This window comes from Gastrolobium bilobum, unplaced genomic scaffold (assembly GCF_033153095.1).
Source record: "Gastrolobium bilobum isolate Gb01-03AN ecotype WA unplaced genomic scaffold, APGP_CSIRO_Gbil_v1 utg1487, whole genome shotgun sequence".
NCBI classification, from domain to species: Eukaryota; Viridiplantae; Streptophyta; class Magnoliopsida; order Fabales; family Fabaceae; genus Gastrolobium; species Gastrolobium bilobum.
Genome location: NW_026899081.1, coordinates 34,586 through 56,350, shown reverse-complemented (window position 1 = coordinate 56,350; position 21,765 = coordinate 34,586). Strand labels below are relative to the sequence as shown.

The window sequence follows — 21,765 nt, the reverse complement described above, 5'->3', positions numbered from 1 at the left end:
CCCTTCTGGCTTAATTCCAGTTTTCTCTGTGCGAGTTCTTGGTTACATTAAAAGCCACTGGGTTTGTTTGGTATCAAAGAATTAATAAAGAAAAAGGAAAAAAAGAATTGATCAAGATTGAAGCTCGAAATCAATATTAGGGATTTCAATCCCCAAAATTTCAAACCTCTTTTCCATGGATGCTGACGACGACGAATCTCCACGCAAACATTCTCCTGCACTCCAACACCACACAGTAACTGCCGCAGAGCTCCCAACCACAGTGCTACAATGCGACGCCGGTGAATTAAACAAGCCGTCGCCGGCCTCCGGTGAAAACGACGAGGTTGCTACCGCCGGGGAGTTTAGTGAGGTAGTGGATACGGGCACGAGCATGGAGAATAGAGACGAAGAGGCAGAAGTTGTGGAAGAGAAAGATACGGTTGTTATGGAAGCGGCAGAGAAGACGGAACTGTCTGAAGTTGTAGGTCTTGCTGCTAAGAACTTGGTTACTGATTTGGCTAGTGAGAGCCACGAAATGGAAGTTATGAAAGAAACGCGTGACGAGGTTTCTGTTGAGGAAAGCTTGGAAGATGAAACTGTGGAGCGAAATGATGAGGAGGGAAACGATGTCACGGATGTGGAGGTGGAACTGAAGACCGAAGAGGTGAATGTGATTGGCGGAGTCGATGGAAATCACACTGAAGTGGAGGAAGAGGAAGATGATGAGGAGGTAGCAAATGGAACTGATTTGGTAGAGGAAGAAGCAGATGCTGCTACTTGTATTGTGGAAGAGGAAGATACAGAGGAGCAAAGTAGAAGTGTTAGTGGTGGTGGCAAGAGGAACCGTGTGAAGAATTCTAAAACTACAGGGAGAGTTCCATCTAGGAAAAAGACGGAAGAGGAGGTTTGTTTCATTTGCTTCGATCATGGGGGTGAGCTTGTGCTTTGCGACCGCAGGTGAGAGATTATTATGCAATGTCATACTTTGTATCCAAGTCTTCTTTTTATAAGTTTATTTAGAAAATTCGTTGTTTATTTTATTTTTTTATTTTTTGATTAGGGGATGCCCGAAAGCTTATCATTCTACATGCGTTAATCGGGATGAGGCCTCTTTTAGAGCCAAGGGTAAATGGAATTGTGGTATGTTTCCTTATTCTCTGCCGTCCCTGTTAAATTTGTAGTTGAAGTTCGAAATTTTGTTAGTGACATGTAGGTAATATTCTCATGGCTTCGAAGCTTTAAATATGGTCCAAATGTATCTCCGAGGTTTGAAGATAGTAATTCAAAATGTGGATAGTGCCTGAAAGGGTATGAATGAAGTCATGGATATGCATATAGTTTATGCATCCAATGGCATTGGAGGAGGCTTTCAATATAACCTTATGGAATTTCTAACATTAACAAGTTTACCCAGATCTTTAACGTTTTAACTCAAATCTTCATTCACCTACTCTTTTCGTAGGCCCTGCCCATTGCCCATAATAAACATCAGTGGCTAAACTACGAACCTCCATTTATGCTTTCTCCTTCTGTATACACTAGAGACGTGTTGAAGTTAATATCAGTTGTTGAGATGTACTAGATTATTTTAGGCAAATGATCATTGTAGGAAGTGATTAAGATTTTGGATGCATGGATTCTCCATTATCATTGTCAGCTTTTAATGGAGAGGGTGTGAGACTGTGTTAAAGCAGTGCTTTTTTAAAAACATATTTTATAGATCATAATACTAAATAAATAACTTTATTAAGAATAAAATATCAATGCACTTTAATGGAGCTCATTCATACTTAATTTAACTCTTTCTTTTTAAAATTTGCTCTTTCTTTTTATTATCTCTGATTTGTACGTGCCTTTTTAGTAGAAATAGATTTTGGTAGGCGTTTTTTTTTTTCTTTTTTTTTAATTTCTTGTCTTTAAAAATAAATTGAATTTATTTTGAAATATAAGATATAAAATCTGCAAAGCTTAATCATCATGTTTATATTTCTTTACCATATCCTTTGATCTTTCACGATTCCAGGTAGGCATCTTTGCAGCAATTGTGAGAAGAACGCTTACTATATGTGTTATACATGTACATTCTCTTTGTGCAAGGGATGCATCAAAGATGCTGTTATTTTATGTGTTCGTGGAAACAAGGGCTTTTGTAAGACATGCATGAGAACTTTAATATTGATTGAACAGGATGAGCAGCAGGGAAGCAAAGACTTGGTATATGTTCCCTAATCAATCCCTCCTATTGCCATATTTTTTAATTTTTTTAATTTTGTTTTTTTTGTAAAATTGTTACTCTAAATTCTGAAATGTCACAAATATTTTAGAAAACTTTCACCCATTGTGACTAAATGTATCACTTAACCCCTTTATGTTTTAAACTCATCACTTAAATCCCTTATGGTCTTCTTTCGTTATAGACCCTGCTCGCACTACATTTTTCAAGTTTGAATGACAAAAAATGCCCTCCACCTCCACAACTTGCTGCTCTACCACCAACCACAAACTAACCCCTCTCTCATCCTCTTTCCCCAACCCCCTTACCATCCTCCACCTTACACCCTCCCCAATAATGTACGACATATTGCCATTGTTAGGTTCTATTTGCCAGTGAAACAAAACCAACAACCCATATTGTATCTCCTATTTTTGTCGTCATGAAACCAAAAAAACGACATCATCATCTTCCAAATCCCATTTGCCAGTGAAACAAAACCAACAACCCATATTGTACCTCCTATTTTTGTCGTCTTGAAACCAAAAAACAACATCATCCTCTTCCAAATCCCACTGCTCTCTGTGTGTGTGCGTGCGTGATCAACTTACACCGGTGTAAGAATAAGAAGTCTTACATTCGTCGTTAGCCATTAATCCACTTGTATCGAATGACTCGCATAATTAATAAATTGGAGCCGTTAGATATCAATGAGATCAATGACACTGAGAGTGTAACTTACGGTAGTGTAAAATGATCCCGTTCTTGATATATTTACAAAGATAAATAATAAAATGTATAAAAATATATATTATATTATATTATATAAAATATAAATAATAAAATAAAAATAATATAATGTTAAGAGGAAGAGGAGAGAAATGAGATTTAGATTTTGCCCTAATTTTAAGTGTAACAAGCTCTTAAACAAAGAGATTTAAGTGATACGCATTGTAACTACAAGTGGTGAAAATGAAATTTTTCCAATCTTCTTAAAAAAATAAAAAAGCTTATGTTGGTTGGTTGCTAAATTGGTCAGTTAGTGTTCCTCCTCACACTAGTTGTAATTTGTTGCTTTATGGGAGGCGACAAGTAAACATATCAAGCATCTGAATTTCTGGTAGCAATACAGTTTTATTTATTTGATTTTCTAATTACCTTTTTAGAAATGTAATATGAAATGATTCATGTGTCTTCACTAACAGTTTAAGCTTTTGGGAAAGTGGGTTCATGACATGGTATTAGAGCCTTCAATGACCAAGTGGTCTAGAGTTTGATTCTTGCCATCTCCATTTTCCTTATAAACAGTTGAATTTCAGCACTAAGTAGATACGTGAGGGGACTTGTTAGAAATGTATTCTATAACCATTCATATATCTTTGACTAATAGCTTAAGTTTTTTGGACAATTGGTTTTGACATATCTAAAGCTGTTTGCTTTAGTTAATCCTTTTACATGATGATTTTTTATTTTAATTTGCTCGAAAGCCTTTACATCAGGATATTCATTCTTCAGTTGATGATTGCAAACTAAATGAGTTGTTTGAAATATGAAACGATTCAAAGAAAGCCTTTAAGTTGTTCTCGCAACAAAAGTTGTCCAGTCTTATTCGGCTAGATTTTAGCTCTTGATTCCTTGGCTTGACTTGGTATCCTTAGCTTTCTTTCTACTTATTTTTCATGCACGTTGCAGGGACAACTGGATTTTAATGACAGAAACAGCTGGGAGTATCTCTTCAAGGACTATTACTTAGATCTAAAAGAAAGGCTGTCTCTAACATATGATGAAATTTCTCAAGCTAAAAATCCATGGAAGGAATCTGAGATGTTTCCTGCTGAACTGGAATCACCTGATGAAAGTTTTTATGCCAATAATGATGAAGGATCACATTCAGATAGCTCCTCTGAGGATGTATATTTGAGTACTTCTAAAAGAAGAAAGGCCAAGAAACGGTTGAAGTCCCGTTCCAAAGTAAGGGATTCAGATAGTGCATTGACAGTGAATAGAGCAGAAGGGTCAGCTGCAGATGACAGCTCTGAGTGGGCATCAAATGAGCTTTTGGAGTTTGTTATGCACATGCGGAATGGAGACAAATCTGTTTTGTCTCAGTTTGATGTGCAGGCTCTTTTGCTAGAGTACATTAAGAGAAATAAGCTTCGAGATCCTCGCCGAAAAAGTCAAATCATTTGTGATGCAAGGCTTCAAAATTTGTTTGGTAAACCAAGAGTAGGACATTTTGAAATGTTAAAGCTTCTTGAATCCCATTTCCTTCTAAAAGAGGATTTCCCGGCTGAAGATCTGCAGGGCAGTGTTGTCGATACTGAAGTTAGTCAGTTGGAAGGTGACGGAAACTTTGATTCATATTTAAAAACTGGCAAAGATAAGAGACGTAAAACTCGTAAAAAGGGTGATGAGAGAGGACTCCAATCTAATGTTGACGATTATGCAGCCATTGACAATCATAATATTAATTTGATTTATCTAAGACGTAATTTGATGGAAGATCTACTTGAAGATACAGAAAAGTTTCATGATATAGTTGTTGGTTCTTTTGTCAGAATAAGGATTTCTGGTAGTGGTCAGAAGCAAGACTTGTACAGGCTGGTTCAGGTTGTAGGTAAATACTTGTGCAAAAATATCTTTGATACTGTTATTGCGTGTAATATAAAATGAAATTTGCACTTTTGTTTCTCTTTTTGATCGTCTTTGTGTCAGGTGTATGCAAAGCAGCAGAGCCATATAAAGTTGGTAAAAGGATGGCAGATATCTTGCTAGAAATCTTAAATTTAAACAAGACAGAGATTGTATCGATTGATATCATCTCAAATCAGGAGTTCACAGAGGTAATTCAATACACAACACCTTTTTGTTTTAGGCTCGCCTCACCCTCCTTTTTGTTATGATATTATTTACCTTTTAGGGAGAGTACAGTTTTTCTTTTTGGCGGTCTCTCCTTTTGTAGTGCTGTATCGTATCCCTTTAAAACTTGACATCGAAATGGACATTGTAGACTACCATATTTCAATACCTCCAAATTTCATGTTGGGTGGTATCCCACTTGAATATTCCATTTTGATTGTTAATTATACCCTGATTGGTTAATATGCTTAAAATAGAATCAGAATGCAGTTTTGCCGGTCACTGATATAACCATATAATGTCAAGAGAACAAAATTATTATTTGTCTATTCTAATTATCAGAATTGATAATTTATGCAAACTGTACTCAGGTTAATATACTTTTTATTCTTTAAGATCTTGATTATTTCTTTTGTTAGGATGAGTGCAAGCGTCTCCGCCAGAGCATAAAGTGTGGCCTCATAAATCGGCTGACTGTGGTAATTTTAAGCTCATTAAAATCATACTTTCAGGCATCAGATGTTGTATTCTGCGCTGAGGACACTAATGTTTGCTTGTAGGGTGACATTCAGGACAAAGCAATGGTGCTTCAAGCAGTCAGAGTAAAAGATGTGAGTTAATATGCTATGCCTTTAGCTTTACTTCTTCCTCCTGGGGTGTATGCTTATGCATGTTTCAAAAGTTATTATTTTCTCACATTTTTTAATAATTTATTTTATTGATTTGGATTAGATTTCATCTGCGTAATTTGAAATATAATTTCTGGTCTTTGTCATCTAATGCAAATATTTATTGTTTTATTACAGTGGCTAGAAACAGAGATAGTGCGACTAAGTCATCTTCGTGACCGAGCTAGCGAAAAAGGGCACAGAAAAGAATATCCTCTATTATTCGTAATATAATTAAATATAATAATCTGGCTATATATTGGTTCTTGTTGATCTTTTTTTCTTTGTTGTAAAAAGACTTCTTGTAGTATAACTTATTTTTTCTTCCTCCAATTTAATGTTTAGTCTCGTTTATAACACTCAGCTGTGAAATTATCTGGCTGTGGAGATAGAAATCTGTGGATTGTTTTGATTTTAACTTGATCCTTTTTATCACTTTATAATTTGGACAGCTACTTGTAAATTGAGAATTGATGACTCTTATGTGGGATCTTGTCGTATGAATGAAGAAAATCTTTAGGTGTTTGGTAACCGGACATTCTATTCTATCCTTGAAAATCTATGTAATATATTTGAATCTAAGTTACATATAAAATTTCAGACCCCCATGCTGGTTTTATTATATGAGGATATTGAAATTTTCATAGATCTCATACTCAAAACATCTAAATACATAGGTTTTCTAATATTTGGGAAAATAGTTTTAGTTTCTATTGTCCTTGGCAAAGTTAATTTCTAATACATTGCCCATTATAAGCCTTGAAATCATATGTTGTATTTACAAAAGGTTTATGCTTAAAAAACACAGTACCGTAGTGCATCAATGTATGATAAATTGCTAACTGTCTTTTACCAGCTTGGAGACCTTAACTTTTTGGAGCGTATGGACTACGCATTTTGAAGTTGATAATACAATTGTCTTATGTTGTTTTAAATCTGCTTTGGGCTCATATGATCATATTCAGTTAAACAGATGGTAGGCATAACCTTTGGTTGCTAGAAAAATGTTTTGGTAATATATGGCTGACATTTGAGTCTTGTGTAGTGATATTTAACATTTTCTGTTCATAATAATGGAAAATTTATTGACTGCATGTCATGCTATCTAGCACCAATCTTTTGATTGAGATGGATAATTTTCATTATACATTAATTTTTATTCAAAATAATGTTTCGCTCTGTTTGTCTATTATATAGTTAGGATAATTTTTTATTCTAATAATTGCTGTAATTATTTGAAAACAACTCTGAGTACTATATTGATTTAATCCCTAACTGCCCCTCACGCTCAGAGAATGTGTAGAGAAATTGCAGCTTTTGAAAACACCTGAAGAACAACAACGTAGATTGGAGGAAATTCCAGAAATACATGCTGATCCAAACATGAACCCTAGTTATGAGTCTGGAGAGGATGAAGATGACATGGATGATAAAAGACATGGTAGAATTGTTGCTGTGTGAACATGTAACTTAATATATTATTATTTTTCTTATTTATTTCTAATATTCTATGATAATTTCATTTATGTGTCTGCAGAAAACTACATGAGACCTAGAGGATCTGCATTTGGTTGGAGGGGGAGAGAAATGGTTTCTCCTAGAAGTGTTTCTATCACAAATGACTATTGGAGTGGAGCAAGGAATCACCCTAACTTGAATCGGGAACTAAGCAGAAATTTGTCTAATAAGGGATTTCCAATCAAACGCGATGATCTTTCAAATGCTAGTGAGGCATTAAATGCTCAATATTTCCAGGGTAGAGATAGGGAATCACAACTATCTAACAGCTGGGAGAGGCCAAAGCTATCTTCAAGCTTTGAAAGTGGTTCTAGAAATACCCAGCCTGTGGTAACATCCGACTCATTTTCTACTGCTGTGTTAGAAGTTCCTACAGCACCATCTTCTACCGGAATAGCACCTCCGGTTGTGAAAATTAATGAAACAGAAAAGATGTGGCAATATCAGGATCCATCTGGAAAAATTCAAGGACCATTTTCCATGGTGCAGCTTCGTAAGTGGAATAGCACAGGATATTTTCCTTCTGATTTGAAAATTTGGAGAATCATAGAGAATCGAGACGAGGCTATACTCTTAAAAGATGCCTTTGCTGGAAAAAATTTTAAGGAAGCATCGGTGGTGGATAAACTTTTTCCAAAGGCTCAAACGGTGCATGGTTTGCATTACTCATCACCATACTCTGGGAAGTCTCATTTGGCTGCTCAAGGTATAGATGGTCAAGTTGAAGGAAAACCTACATTTGATCAAAATAGTGGATCTTTGAATTCACACAGTATTTTGGGTTCTTCGGGTCAAATTACAGGAGGAAATTGGAGATCTAAAGATGATATGAATTCTTTAACTAGCAGACCTTCTCCATGGGCAGTTGAGATCCCCCATAATCCTGCAGATGGATGGGGTTCTGATGCTTCTGTTAGAAATGAATCAACAAATCTTCCATCACCTACCCCTCAAGTAGCAGCAGTGGCACCTGCTCTGGCTTCAGGTGTTGACATTAAAACTGCAGGTGCGAATGTGCAAAACCTGGTTGTGAGCAGTCGTAACTCTCATGCTGAAGCTCAAGGTTGGGGATCTGGTTTGGCTCCAAAGCCAGAACCGCAAAGGATAGAACCAAATAATCCTGCTACGATGCCTACCCAGCCGCTGTCCCATGGTCACTTGGGTGATGCTTCATCTGTCCAGAACTCTGCCTCATTTAGCACAAGAAATCCAACTGGGAATTTCCCAATGCCTGGCTTTCCAGGCATGACTACACCTGATCCTTGGAGACCACCAACTTCAAGTAATCAGTCAAACATTGCAGCTCCTGCTCCACCCAATATACCTTGGGGCAGCAATGTTGCAGAAAATCAAAATACTGGTTGGGGAGTAATGCCAGGAAACCCGAACACTAGCTGGGGTGGACCTTTACCGGCAAATGTGAACATGAACTGGATGCCTGCACAAATGCCAGCCCCTGGAAATGCAAATCCTGGATGGGCTGCTCCAAGTCAGGGGCCATCTCCAGTAAATGCAGTTGGCTTGGGTGCACCTGGTCATGGACATACACATGTAAATGCAAATGCAGGTTGGGTTGTGCCTGGTCAAGGGCCAGCACCTGGAAGTGCCAATCCTGGTTGGGCTTCATCTGCTGGGAATCCAAGCATGCGGGGAAGTGAGCATAGTCATGCCAGAGATTCTGGTTATGGAGCAGGGAAACCTTGGAACAGGCAGTCATCATTTAGCAGTGGAGGAAGAGGAGGGGGTTCTTCGAGGCCTCCCTTTGGTGGGCAAAGAGGAGTGTGCAAGTTCCATGAGAGTGGACACTGCAAGAAGGGTGCTTCCTGTGATTTTCTGCACCCTTAGAGTTGTAGGGCAGAATAGTAGCACAGAAACATCTTACTGTACAGTATTTCCCCATTACATGGCCTAACATTGTATAAGGATGCTTTATGTATGTAGAACTTGTGCATTGTAGCATCTCATGTATTTTTGGCCGTTTATTCTCTAGTTTTTTAGAGTTGACTGGGTACAGAAGTGGAGACTTTAGATTGACCAATAATGACAAAGACGGTTGAGTGAGGCTATAATTTTTTATTGTGGGAAAGCATTGAAAGATAAGCTTAGAAATCTTAGTTTGTAGTCTTTGATGTGGAAAATTTTGAATTTGATGAAATATACAAGACACTGGGCGTAGAAAATACTTTCCATATGAAAGTTCGATGAGGTCAGAAACTTTGTTTTCTGGCTATCCTAAAACAATATGAATAGTTTTTTTTTTTTAAAAAATTTATCTGGTATAATCTTGTGTGGACTTGGTAGCTTTGCTTCAGAATCTTTAACATTATGGAGTTTTAATTTTTAAACATATCGTAAGTAGTATTCCTTCTGCGAAAGAGTCAGTAATAAGAGCAAAGCCGTAAAAAGCGATCAAGTTGTGTTTTTATTTTTTTTTGGTACACATCAAGTTTGTGTTTTTTGATTGAAAGAGAAGAGTCTCCATAGGCTCATTGGGTTTTGTTAAATAAATCATACGAGACGTGATTGGGTATTTATAAAGGGTTTTGTAAGAGTTATTTTGTAGGAAAAGTGATTGTGTAATGTTATAGAGATTCGTTTTGCGTGCCGTAATTTTTTTTTTTTTTTTTTGATTCAAAAAGTATGGATCTCATAAAATATTGTGTGTAGGAAACTTTTTTTTGTCATGTTAAATGATAAATACAAGCCCCATTTATAAATGATAATTTACTGGTATTCTATCCTTTAATTTGTATCAAGCCCAATCAAAACGGTAGATTATTTAATCTATCCTTTTTTCATGCTAATTTTATTTACTAATCATCAAGACTTTTAGATCAAAATATTAAAAGAATAGAGAAATGATAAAAGTTAGTCGAAGAAATTCTGATCTATTAATATTAGAGTATGGTAGGAAAGGCTGGTATGAAAACAAAAATGATATAAAAACTTAGGGGTTTGACTTTCTCATGTTGAATGAGAATTCAATTCTCATGTTGTAGAGATAAAAAGCATGTGGGACCCATGTGTTAAAAAAAATTATATGTAAGACCCATGTCATGTCAGCACAAAAATGGGTACGTAGAAATTATAAAACCCAAAAACTTATCCCATAAAATTACATTGTCGTGTCATTTGCTCGTTGTTGCGTTTAATGGGTCATTGACCTGTTTTCCCGGTTCCTATTTGCGGTTAGTGATTGAGCCAAGATATAGTAACATAGGAAGAAGAGCAAGTTCCTCTGCCAATTCATGGAGGTCACCAGAGACGAAGCACCAACAGCAGGAGGAGGAGGAGGAGGTCAACCTCGAAGTCCCATTTCTAACCCAAATCCGAATCCAAACCCTAACCCTAACCCTACTCCCACTACCACAGGATCCAAAGGAAAATCGTGTAAGGGATGCGCATACTACACATCCCTTCATAAAGCCAAATCCAAAAACCCCACATGCGTTGGCTTCTCCAGAACGCTCCAGCAGGGTGTGTCTCTCTGTTTGCTATTTTATTTATTTTTGGGTTCGATTTCCTTAAAGCGTGAAGTGAAATGTTGTGGGTGAAAGTTTTAAACTTTGTTATTGAATATGCTATATTGCGTTTTTTGCTAAGAGAAAATATCAATCCCCGATCGTATTTTTCATTTCTATTTTGCAAGCTAAGAGCCATTTCCTTTTAATCTGAGGGAGCGATTCTTCCCCTTTTCTTTTCTTTTAGTTAATATTATGTGGTGGGCTAGTTATGAATTCGCTTCAGCATTGGTCTTGTTAGTGGAAATTGGGTTATGCTTGATCATATTCCCTTACATTACTTATTTGTATAAACCCAAATAATCGCATTTCTTGTTTTGACATTGTGGAAGATGGGGGGCACCGGCTTTGAATTGAACCTGAAGTTGAATTCTAATTTTGCTTTCCTTGAGAGTTAGCTTATGTTTGAAATCATTAAAAATTGAATATGACAGTCGCAGTCATCATTATCCTTGCCCTCAAGAAAATCATCAAGAATACTTCTTGGCAAAGGAGGGAAGCTGAGAAATGGAGAGAGTGACATTATCCTTGGCAAAAAGATAAAGTGAGACTAAACTTTTGAGACAAGGGCAAGAATAGGCAACATGTGAAGAATGAAGAAGAAACATACAACTATACTCGAATGAAGAAGAAACATACAACTATGCAAGAATGAAGAAGCATACAATTACACAAAAATGAAGAAGAAACATACAAATTTACAAGAATGAAGAAGAAACATACGTGAGAAACATTGGTAAAACTGATAAATTAATGATGGCAAAATAGTCCATTTAAATTAAAACTTAAACCAAGACAAATCCGATCAAATTTGAAAAGATATCTAAATCCACATAATTAAATCAGATAGATTTCTGAATCAATTCAATTTCCATGTCATAGCTTTACGAACAAAAAATTTCATTTACAACGTGAATCATTTCCCAAAATTTCTCATTCCAAACAGACTATGAATGCTTTTGGAATAATTCAGTATTATTGGTCTGAAAAGATTTACAACTTTACAAGTGATGTGTAGTCTTGCTATCTATAATGTTTTTAAAATTTTGTTTCTGTCAGTCCTTTTTAATAACTTGTATACAAAGCTTACATGTGTGATAAATGTAGTTCATAATATTGAAACTTATGTTATTTGGATGTCTGATGCATAGTATTTTAATGCATATATTTTTTGCTGGATTAAGTTTTTGGACCATGTATTTTTACTGCGTCTATTTTGTTTCTTACTTTTTCAATTTGTTCATTTTAGTCAGTTTAATCATTACATCCATTGTTATCCTCATGCTGAACCTTCATCCAAATTGTTCTGCTACTATTTTAGTAGTACATTATTTTTTTATGATACATATTGCTTACTAATGTTTTTGATATTCTTATGCACATAACCAGTACCCCCTCACATTGTGGGAGAAACTGAGTTGGAAGCTTCAAAAGAGGGCCGCAGCCTTACAAATTTCAAGTATGCTTGTATTGGATACTCTGTGTACTTAGACAACAAAGATTCTTCAGCTGAATCACAGGATAAAACAGCAAAATTGCCCTTTTGTGTTGGTCTTGAGGTTTCATATCTCAACCTCTTTTCCTTTGAATTTATGTCTATGCAAAAGCTAGATTTATCTTGCTCCAAGGGTTTCTTGGGAGTTGGGCCATGCTTTGTTCAATTTAGAGTTATATATATCATGGAGCAAACAGAAATTTATTTAGGGAGCCAAATAATAGATTTCTGAGGCCATTAAAGACAAAATAAAATAAAAAGATATGAAGGAGAGAGTGGGGATGAGGGGGGAGGTGGTGCAATAAATAAGCATTTCAATTTATTCCAAGAAAATATGGATTAAGTTTCTTACACTATTATCGTATGTTTCAGGTGGTATTGGAGGAGAAGTCCTCAACTTCACCGGTTGGCCATGTTCCTGCTCCTGCTCATAAAACTGAAGGTATTAAATTTCTTGGTTTTTCTTTTATTTACAGTTCGTAGGTTATTTCAATTCTTTTCAAGCGCTCATTAACTTACAAACAGAATAATGGTAAATTTAAAAGCCTCAGCATATTTGGATAATTCCCTTGCTTCTTGGAGTTGGAGATCATTAGTTTATGTTCCTCTCTGTATCTCATAGCTTCTCCCACAATGTGAAATATGTAAGCTGGAAATTCTTGCAAAGTCATAGAAGCAGTAGGACATATTTTCTGCTGTGTGTTTTTCTGACATTCTCAAGTTGTTCTTTATTGTGCTCAGCGGCTTAGATATATTTAAGATAAAATGAAAATGAACCTATTTTTTTTATGTGAGCATCATTTAGTTTTGCCAATCTTGAAGAATTTCTATTAATCATCGGAGATATTATTTGTTCATTAGTAATTTTGGATAACAAATTTTCCACAATACTTGCTTGTGAAGCAATTTCCTCTGCCTGTGCTACCAGTGGACTTTTCTACGCTTGTAATGGGGCAAGTGATTCCATCATGAATGTATCACTTGGAAAACTCAACACAATCCTATTTACAACTGTACAGCGTAATTCTTTCTTCTATATTATGTATTCTTCCTATGCTATATTTACAGTAAATAAGCCAGTAAAAAAACTAACATGTCATCTATGAAAAATTCCGCATGAATTTATGTGTCAAACAATTATTTTATATTAAAAATGATTACGTATCAGGATTTTTGTATTATTATTTTATTACTCGAGGCTCTTATTTTGTTGGAGATTATATTTTGTGGGTAATTCGGTTTCTTTTCTTCTCTTTTTATTTGTACTTTTTCATACTGTGCATTTTCATTTCTTGATTTTTGGCTTGTTCGTCCAGAACATGAACATGCTACTCCTCAACCACGAAGATTTAAACCTCCAAATATCACAGCAGAAGATTTCTTAAACAGGCAAGCAGAAGTTTAGACTTTTCAGCATATATGCCTGTAGTATCTATGTGCCTTGTAGAAACACAAATGTAAGGGATGTTCTCTGAAATTACTAATTCTAACTCTCGAAGATTCTAAATGTGCAGGTTTCAAAGAAATGCAAGCCTAGTGGCATCCGGTGTTGCCAGAAACTTGAACAGAGTGGGTCACTATGTAAAAGAGACCCTAGATGACATTCTATATAGGCGACCCAAGTGAAGCTGACAGTTGTAATTAGTGTGTCCGAAATAATTTCAATTTTACACATTGGCCACTTTCCTTTCCTGGGGTCAATTTATTACTTGGGTTCTGGCAGTATATGTTGCACTTACTAGTTCTTCAAATGTATGTTTTTGTAAGAATAAAATTGCATCACCACCACAAAATTCACGTTGATTCTTTTTTTGTTGCTTGTTCCATAATTCATTCTTGGTTCCTAATGTAGACATGAAAAATTTATGTGGTGGTTTATTAGTACCGCTTTTTTATTGATGTATTGGTAAAACAGGTTGATAAGTGGTCCGCTAAACTGCCGCTGTGCAACGTGCCTTTGCTGTCTGTCACAGACTTGCCTAAGCATACTGTGGACCGATGTTATTAAACCCACCGGATTAATAGATAATTAGTTTAACCAGTGAGTTATTGGTTGAATTGCATGATCCGGATAGATGTATAAAAATTTATATTTTATATTTAATTATATAATAAATATTTTAAATGATGTAATTTAAATAATTTAATATAGTCTAGTGGTAAAGTATTATGATGTATATTTCTATAACATCGGTCTGATTTTTACTAGTTGTAACTTTTGAAATAATTTTATTAAATTATATAATAAATATATTAAATAATGTTTATTATTTAACAACTGATGGTAGTCTAATAGTAAGTAATAACATCGCTCACTTCCATCAATTGGGTTTGATGATTATTTTGTACTCCCATGGCCATCCCACTATAATCGGTTGACTAATTTATAGAGATTAAGGTTTATTTTTTAAGATTGAATTCCCAAACGTGTCAATGCTAGTGGCCTTTGATTCTCACTCATTTTATGGAAACCAATTTGGGTTGATATATATTAAAAAAGAAAAAAAGAAAATGGACACTTTTATCCTTTTTTGCTACTTTCGATAAAGAGATAAATATTCTACAATTTTGGAATCCACTACACCACCACTAGCTCATCAAGTTGCAATAAATTACCTCGAAAGTATAAATTTTTTCTCTTCAGGAACATACAAACTAACAAAAACCCACTCTATCCTGGAAGAATCTGCAAGACACGCAAATAAACCTCTTAAGATTACTAAATTAAATCTTGAACTGCAGGACAAACTTTCTTAGGGAGCGTTTGGTTGAGGAAATTTTTTTAGAATAGTAAGGAAATGTAATAGATAGAGAAATGATTCGAAAGATAAATAAAGTGAGATAAGTAGAAAAATGTAAAAAAAAGTTGTTTGGTGAGAAAAAACTTTAATGAAAAATTAGTTAACTTTATGAAATCAACCGTGCATTAAAGGCCAGATAATCGGTTTTCTGAAAAATCTCACCTTCAAATTGGGTTTCTAAACAGTGCGGATATCTATGTTTCTCATAAATCCATACAAATTGGATAGATGAGTTTTTGGTGAAAATACGTTGAAACAAATATGGTGTTTCTAAAAGCCATACTTGAGAAACATAGATATCCACTGAAAAACTCCCAACCAAACACTACCTTATTGTTGGGTTATAGCATAGAATGGAACTGTGTAGCCCGGAAATCCTGATAATAGTTTGTCATTGAAACTTGAAAGCGATAGGTAACGGCAAACCCATCTCATCGCGCGTGAACAAAGTAGTGGAATAAAACACTTTAGCAAGAAAAAACAAAGAGTTTAATATTTTTATTTCTGAAATTTGTAAGTGCGATAAACTTACCTGATGGTAAGTATATTCGTCTCAAAAAAAATAAAAAAATAAAGAGTTTTATATTTTTATTTCTGAATTTTTTTTCTATACATTTGTATAAAAATAAGTGGTTCCATTATTTTTTTTCTGTTTTTCTTTAAATGGGGTTCATTTACTTTTGTGTAAATATGATAGAAAAAAATTTCTTCATAAAAAGAAATATTTTTCGCAAAGAAGAATTTGAACCCACAAATATAAAAGCCCCAAACTCACTTTTTATATGGGAATTAATATTTTTTATATTATTTATTACATATACATAAAAATTTATAGAATTCATATAAGATGATATGAAAAATAAAGAAAAAAAGAAAATATAAATATCGTTTAAGAGATAAAATGATTTTTTATAACTTAATAAAAGGTAAACCTTTTATCTGATAGGTGAAGCATTTGTGCCCTCAGAGCAGTGTTAGCATGTGATATCACTGACACTCCTCGCTCACAAGTTTTTTTTTTTTTTTTTGATAACATCCTCGCTCACAAGTTTAACTAACGCAAACGCACACATTCTCTTCCCTCCAAATCTATAACCGACCTTCTCTCTCTTGGTTTCGTTCTCACCCCGTGGTACACTCCCTCTTCAACTGCGCGGTTATAAATAAGACCCACTTCACTTCAGTCTTCAATAATTGACCCACTCATCACTACACACACAAAGAGAGAGAGAGCAAAACCAAAACCAAAACCAAAATGAAGGTCTCCAATTTATACCATGTTGCGGTGTTTCTTGTGTTGCTGATTGGAATGGGAAACAGCCATGACTACCAAGATGCATTATCAAAGGCCATTCTTTTCTTTGAGGGACAGAGATCGGGTTTCCTACCAGCGGATCAGAGAATGAATTGGCGTGGCAACTCGGGTCTGAGTGATGGGTGGAACTACAACACGGATCTCACCGGCGGGTACTACGACGCCGGCGACAACGTCAAATTCGGGTTTCCGATGGCGTTCACGACGACAATGATGGCGTGGAGCGTGCTGGAATTCGGGGACATGATGCCACCCAACGAACTCAGAAACGCATTCGTCGCAATCCGTTGGGCCACCGATTATTTGCTCAAGACTGTTTCTCAGCCCAATCGGATTTTCGTTCAGGTAAATTACTATTGCTATTACTAATACTATTTATTACATTTATAGTGGTTAGTTTAGTAAATTGGAATTAATGGTGAGTGACGGTGATGCTAGTTTTTTGAGAGAACGTGATTCCATTCCATGAACACTTTACGTCTATTCCTTTGTCGGGTATTGACCCTTTGCCCCCACCACAGGTTATGCCCTTTCTCATACATTCAAGAGGTTGGCCAACAAATTCCAACCCCTCCTTTTTTTTTGTATATTTTATTTTATTACCATTTGGACAAATAAGATTAGTTTGGACTTTTGGGAAAGATGTGAACCATCGACTACAGTTTTTGATGGGAGATCTTATATTTTTAAGGAAAATATAATTCTCTTAGTTGTTGGAGGAAGAAAACTTTTTCTGCAGATCCTTCGAAAAATATGCTATTTTTTTTATTTATTTTTAGAAAAAGAGCCCACGTGAATTTGTATTGGCAATAGATAATATATTTTTTTTATGTCGCGGAGAAAAATATTATCTTATTTTTAATTTTGACATCTTATTTATATTTAATAATTTTGATCTATTAAATATAAATTATAAAAGGTTAATAATTTTTTTTCCCTACCTTCACGTCAAAAGCTGCGCTTTGTTTTTCAATGAAATATGTGGATAACTTATTAATATAATATGCGCAAATAACCCAAATATAAATTATGTTAAAGAAGTATAATATAAAATTATTTATTAACCTTTATCTAATAACTTAACTTTTGGATTGAATTTACAGCCACAGGTAGCTAGGTGGGTCTTTTGGTAATTTTAACCTAGAGATAGAGAGAGGGTCATTTCCCTATTTCTTCCTTTTGTGGCACAATTAAAGTATTCTAATCCTGTTAGTTAGTAAGTGGATTGCACTTTAAGTATCGAGGCTGATTAAGTCATGAGTTCAATTTCTAAAAGTATTTTGGGGTTAATGGTGAAAATCTTTTTCTTTCAAGTCACGAAGGGATTAATTTTATCCTACCATATGGGGACATCCTGAATTTATTGGAAAAAAAAATATTCTGAATAAATAAATAAAAGGGGTGGACCAATGGGACATTTTCACAATTTCATGCTTCATTTTTTTTCTCCCTTTCTGTTTCTTAATCTCGAAGGAAACATACGTCATTTAAAGTCCAGGGAATAAAGGAATAGTGCGTCATTAGTTTACTGTCCCGTTTTGCTTTATATTAGTAACATAGGTTGTTACTTTATTTTATATGAATGGCATAGGTGGGTGATCCAAGCTCAGACCATGATTGTTGGGAGAGGCCAGAGGACATGGATACAAGTAGGACTGTGTATGCTGTTGATGCACCAAACGCGGCTTCCGATGTCGCCGGTGAAACAGCTGCCGCACTAGCAGCCTCATCCATGGCATTCCGGTCATCGGACCCGGGATATTCAGAGACATTGCTTCGAAATGCTATTAATGCCTTTCAATTTGCTGACAGCTACAGGGGTGCTTACAGCGACAATGCTAATGTTAAGTATGGTGCCTGCCCATATTATTGTGACTTCGATGGCTATCAGGTATATGACTATGACTTTTAATAGCCTTCCGAAGATAATGGTCCAAACACTCCCATTCAGGAGACAATGAAAACTATATGGACAATGGTACATCCAAATAATAAAAATGATTTCAACAAATTGAACAGTAGCTAGCCATCATTTCCAAATTAAATTACCCTGCTAATTTGCTACCTCTTTTGTTAATTCAGCTCCATTAATTACGCTCGTCTTTCGTTAATTCGAATTACGAGCATATTGTGTTCAATCATCATCAAATTACATTGGTTAAATAGATTATATATCTTATAATTATGAAATATGCAAGCTGCACAATCTAATGATACAATAAAAAATGGGAATGGTCACATGAACATGTGGATTTTTTCTTGTCTATTTCTCTTTTCTATAGAAATTAAATAAGTACGACATATCAAAATTAATTGTTAATATATATAAAGAAAGCAAATACAAACAAAATTTTCACGTGGATATCCATTCCCATCGGGGGAATATATTTGTAATGTGGATATGTTTTTGACGGGTCAGTTATTGTTAATTTTTAACATGATAGGACGAGTTGCTGTGGGGAGCCGCATGGCTAAGAAGGGCCACGCAGGACGATAATTTCCTCAACTACATTCAAAGCAATGGCAAAACGCTTGGAGCCGACGACAACATCAATGAGTTTGGTTGGGACAACAAGCATGCTGGCCTAAACGTTCTTGTCTCCAAGGTCAGCCTCATATTTTACTCCTCGTACCGAATTCAACCACACACTTAAAATCACACAAATTTAGGTGTCCTAAAATAAATACACATTGTTCACAGTTTCACATACCCAAAGAAAAATTAAAATCAAAGTGCATGTTGTTGATGCCAAAATTTATGAACACACTTAAAATCACAAAAATTTAGGTGTCCTATATAAAATAAATACCCATCGTTCAGAGTTTCACATACCCAAAGAAAAATTAAAATCAAAGTGCATGTTGTTGATACCCAAATTTATGAATTTTTTAGGAAGTCCTAGAAGGAAACATGTACTCTCTAGAGTCTTACAGGGCCTCAGCAGAGAGCTTCATGTGCACACTAATACCTGAATCACCAAGCTCACACATAGAGTACACGTCTGGTGGACTAGTATACAGGCCAGGAGGCAGCAACTTGCAGCATGCAACTTCAATCGCATTCCTTGAGTTGGTCTATGCCAATTACTTAACTCGCACGTCACAAGTCATCAATTGTGGGAACGTCTATGTTAGTGCACAAACACTTCGCCAGCATGCCAAGAGACAAGTTGATTACATTTTGGGTGATAATCCAATGGGATTATCGTACATGGTTGGATATAGCAACTACTATCCGCAGCGTATTCATCACCGTGCTTCTTCTTTACCTTCGATCAAGGATCATCCCCAGTTCATCGCGTGCAAAGATGGTTCAATCTACTACAATTCAACGAATTCCAATCCTAATGTACTTGTGGGAGCCATTGTTGGAGGACCTGGAGAAGATGATTTTTATGTGGATGATAGGGTTGATTTTAGGAAATCCGAGCCAACCACATACATTAACGCACCATTTGTTGGGGTTTTAGCATATTTTGCCGCTAATCCCAACTTTAGTTAATATATTTTCCAACAGATATAAGCCATTTTTCGTTTAAAAAAATATATATACGGAGAACATGTCTCTCATCTTGAGAAAAGCAAGAGGGAAGAGGCTTGCTTCGAATTTGAATTTTAATGTTTATAAAATATTATCGAACGAAGTTAATATTTCAAGACTTATTCGAAGTGTGTGTGTATATATATAGCATGGGGTTTGCATTCATCATTTAACATGATCATAAAATTTTTTCTACACACAATATTTTGTGGGACCCGTATATTTTGAAGAAAAAAAAAATTATGCCACGCAAAACGAATCTCTATAACATAATACAATCATTTTTCTTACAACATAATTCTTATAAAACCCATATAGTATTACCCGAACTTCATCGATAAAATCCTTAAATCCAAATTCATTTAAACTCTCAAATTGGCACCAAACAAGTAAACAATTTGAATACCCATTAGATCTGGATTTGATTGTTATCCTTTTTTTTTTAACCATAATTGGCATCCTTAATGTATCAAGATGAGTAATGTATTAATTACTTACCAAACTTTATCAAAATTAATTATATACTCTTAAATATAAATCAAAGCGCACAGTTACATGCATTTATTTGTAACCAATAGTTGTACAAACAAGCAAGCATTGGCCCAACTGTATGACGATATTTTCGAGAGACATGACGGAGCAAACAATTTGTTTAGCAGAGTTGGACAGTGATTAATATTTCAACCGGAAATGAAGCAGCATTATTAGAGAGAGACGTATACCAGGATAGACCCAAAAAATTTAAGTTGAGGGAATGAAATATAAAATTTAATTATTATATTATTATTTTAAATCACGGATGACTTTAAGTTTAGGACCTGTTTGTTTAAGATAAGATAATTATCATGCTCTCAACCATTATTCTGGATCCACAGCAAGAAAAAATATCCTAATGCTTTATTTTGGGAGTTAATTTAAGGAGGAAAAGGAAAGGAAAGAGAAGATTTTAGTAAACCCTTTCCTTGTTTGTAAGTTTAAAAAATGAGGGGAAGAAATTGAAGATTTTTACTAAATCCTCCAAAACCCTATTTCTTCTTAACAGTTAAGTTCTTCAAATTTGGGGGGTTTGAGGGGGAAATATTCAAAATTATTTATCTACTTTTAGCATTAAGATGTGAAAACTACATAATTGTGAATCAATTTTAAAAGTGACATTATTAGAAAAGTTTCAAATATCGACAGAATTTATCGACGAAAAATATTTCGTCAAAAATAATGATGAAAATCATAAACGTCAAAAAGTTTCGACGTAAAACAATTAGGTCAAAAATTTTACGAAAAATATTTCCACCAAAATTTTTCTCAAAAATTTTCGACGAAAAAAGTTTCCATCAAAATTTGTGATTAAAAACTTTTTGACTGAAAATGTTTTTTGTCAAAATTCTTTACGGAATCTAAATTTCGTCAAAAACTTTTCCCACAAAATAATTCACAAAAAAACATATTCATCGAAATTTTTTACGGAAAAAAATTCATCAAAATTCTTTACAAAATTCAAATTCCGTTGAAAGTTTTCGACGGAAATATTTTCGTTAAACTTTTTGACAAAAACAATTCCCGTCGAAATTTTTAACGAAACACATTTCAAATGAAAATTTTTGACTCAAAATATTTCCATCAAGTTTTATGATAAAAAAATATTTCCATCAAAATTTTCAACGGAACACAGTTTTGTCAAAAAAGTTAAACAAAAAAATTTTCCGTAAAATTTTTTGACGAAAAATTTTGACGAAAAAAATATTTTGTCAATTTTTTTTACAGAATCTAAATTTCGTCGAAAGTTTAGAACGAAACATTTCCCTCAAAAATTTTGACAAAAAAATTTTCGTCTAAATTTTCGTCAAAACAAATCT

At 34.8% G+C, this 21,765-nt stretch overlaps 3 protein-coding genes across 5 annotated transcripts; all 3 read left to right on the top strand.

Annotated features, from left to right (window-relative positions):
* LOC133287025 (zinc finger CCCH domain-containing protein 19-like) lies at positions 1 to 9,403 on the top strand. 2 transcript variants are annotated; one of them, XM_061484573.1, is made up of 10 exons: positions 1 to 939; positions 1,043 to 1,122; positions 2,006 to 2,196; positions 3,887 to 4,811; positions 4,910 to 5,037; positions 5,473 to 5,532; positions 5,614 to 5,664; positions 5,860 to 5,930; positions 7,008 to 7,162; positions 7,259 to 9,403. In XM_061484573.1, exons 1-10 carry the CDS (start codon positions 176 to 178, stop codon positions 9,082 to 9,084), a joined length of 4,251 nt encoding a protein of 1,416 aa, XP_061340557.1. In that variant the 5' UTR covers positions 1 to 175; the 3' UTR covers positions 9,085 to 9,403. The 2 variants fall into 2 exon arrangements, with proteins under 2 accessions (XP_061340557.1, XP_061340558.1); XM_061484574.1 differs by having other exon boundaries at positions 1,043 to 1,126; positions 2,010 to 2,196.
* Positions 9,404 to 10,398: 995 nt separating this feature from the next.
* Positions 10,399 to 14,136, top strand: LOC133287070 (uncharacterized). The gene is made up of 5 exons (XM_061484626.1): positions 10,399 to 10,716; positions 12,150 to 12,319; positions 12,628 to 12,697; positions 13,572 to 13,644; positions 13,770 to 14,136. Exons 1-5 carry the CDS (start codon positions 10,488 to 10,490, stop codon positions 13,879 to 13,881), a joined length of 654 nt encoding a protein of 217 aa, XP_061340610.1. The 5' UTR covers positions 10,399 to 10,487; the 3' UTR covers positions 13,882 to 14,136.
* Positions 14,137 to 16,010: 1,874 nt separating this feature from the next.
* LOC133287023 (endoglucanase 24-like) lies at positions 16,011 to 20,006 on the top strand. Of its 2 annotated transcripts, XM_061484571.1 has the most exons (5): positions 16,011 to 16,716; positions 17,963 to 18,168; positions 18,244 to 18,262; positions 18,816 to 18,977; positions 19,265 to 20,006. In XM_061484571.1, exons 1-5 carry the CDS (start codon positions 16,312 to 16,314, stop codon positions 19,871 to 19,873), a joined length of 1,401 nt encoding a protein of 466 aa, XP_061340555.1. In that variant the 5' UTR covers positions 16,011 to 16,311; the 3' UTR covers positions 19,874 to 20,006. The 2 variants fall into 2 exon arrangements, with proteins under 2 accessions (XP_061340555.1, XP_061340554.1); XM_061484570.1 differs by having other exon boundaries at positions 17,963 to 18,262.
* Positions 20,007 to 21,765: the final 1,759 nt, after the last annotated feature.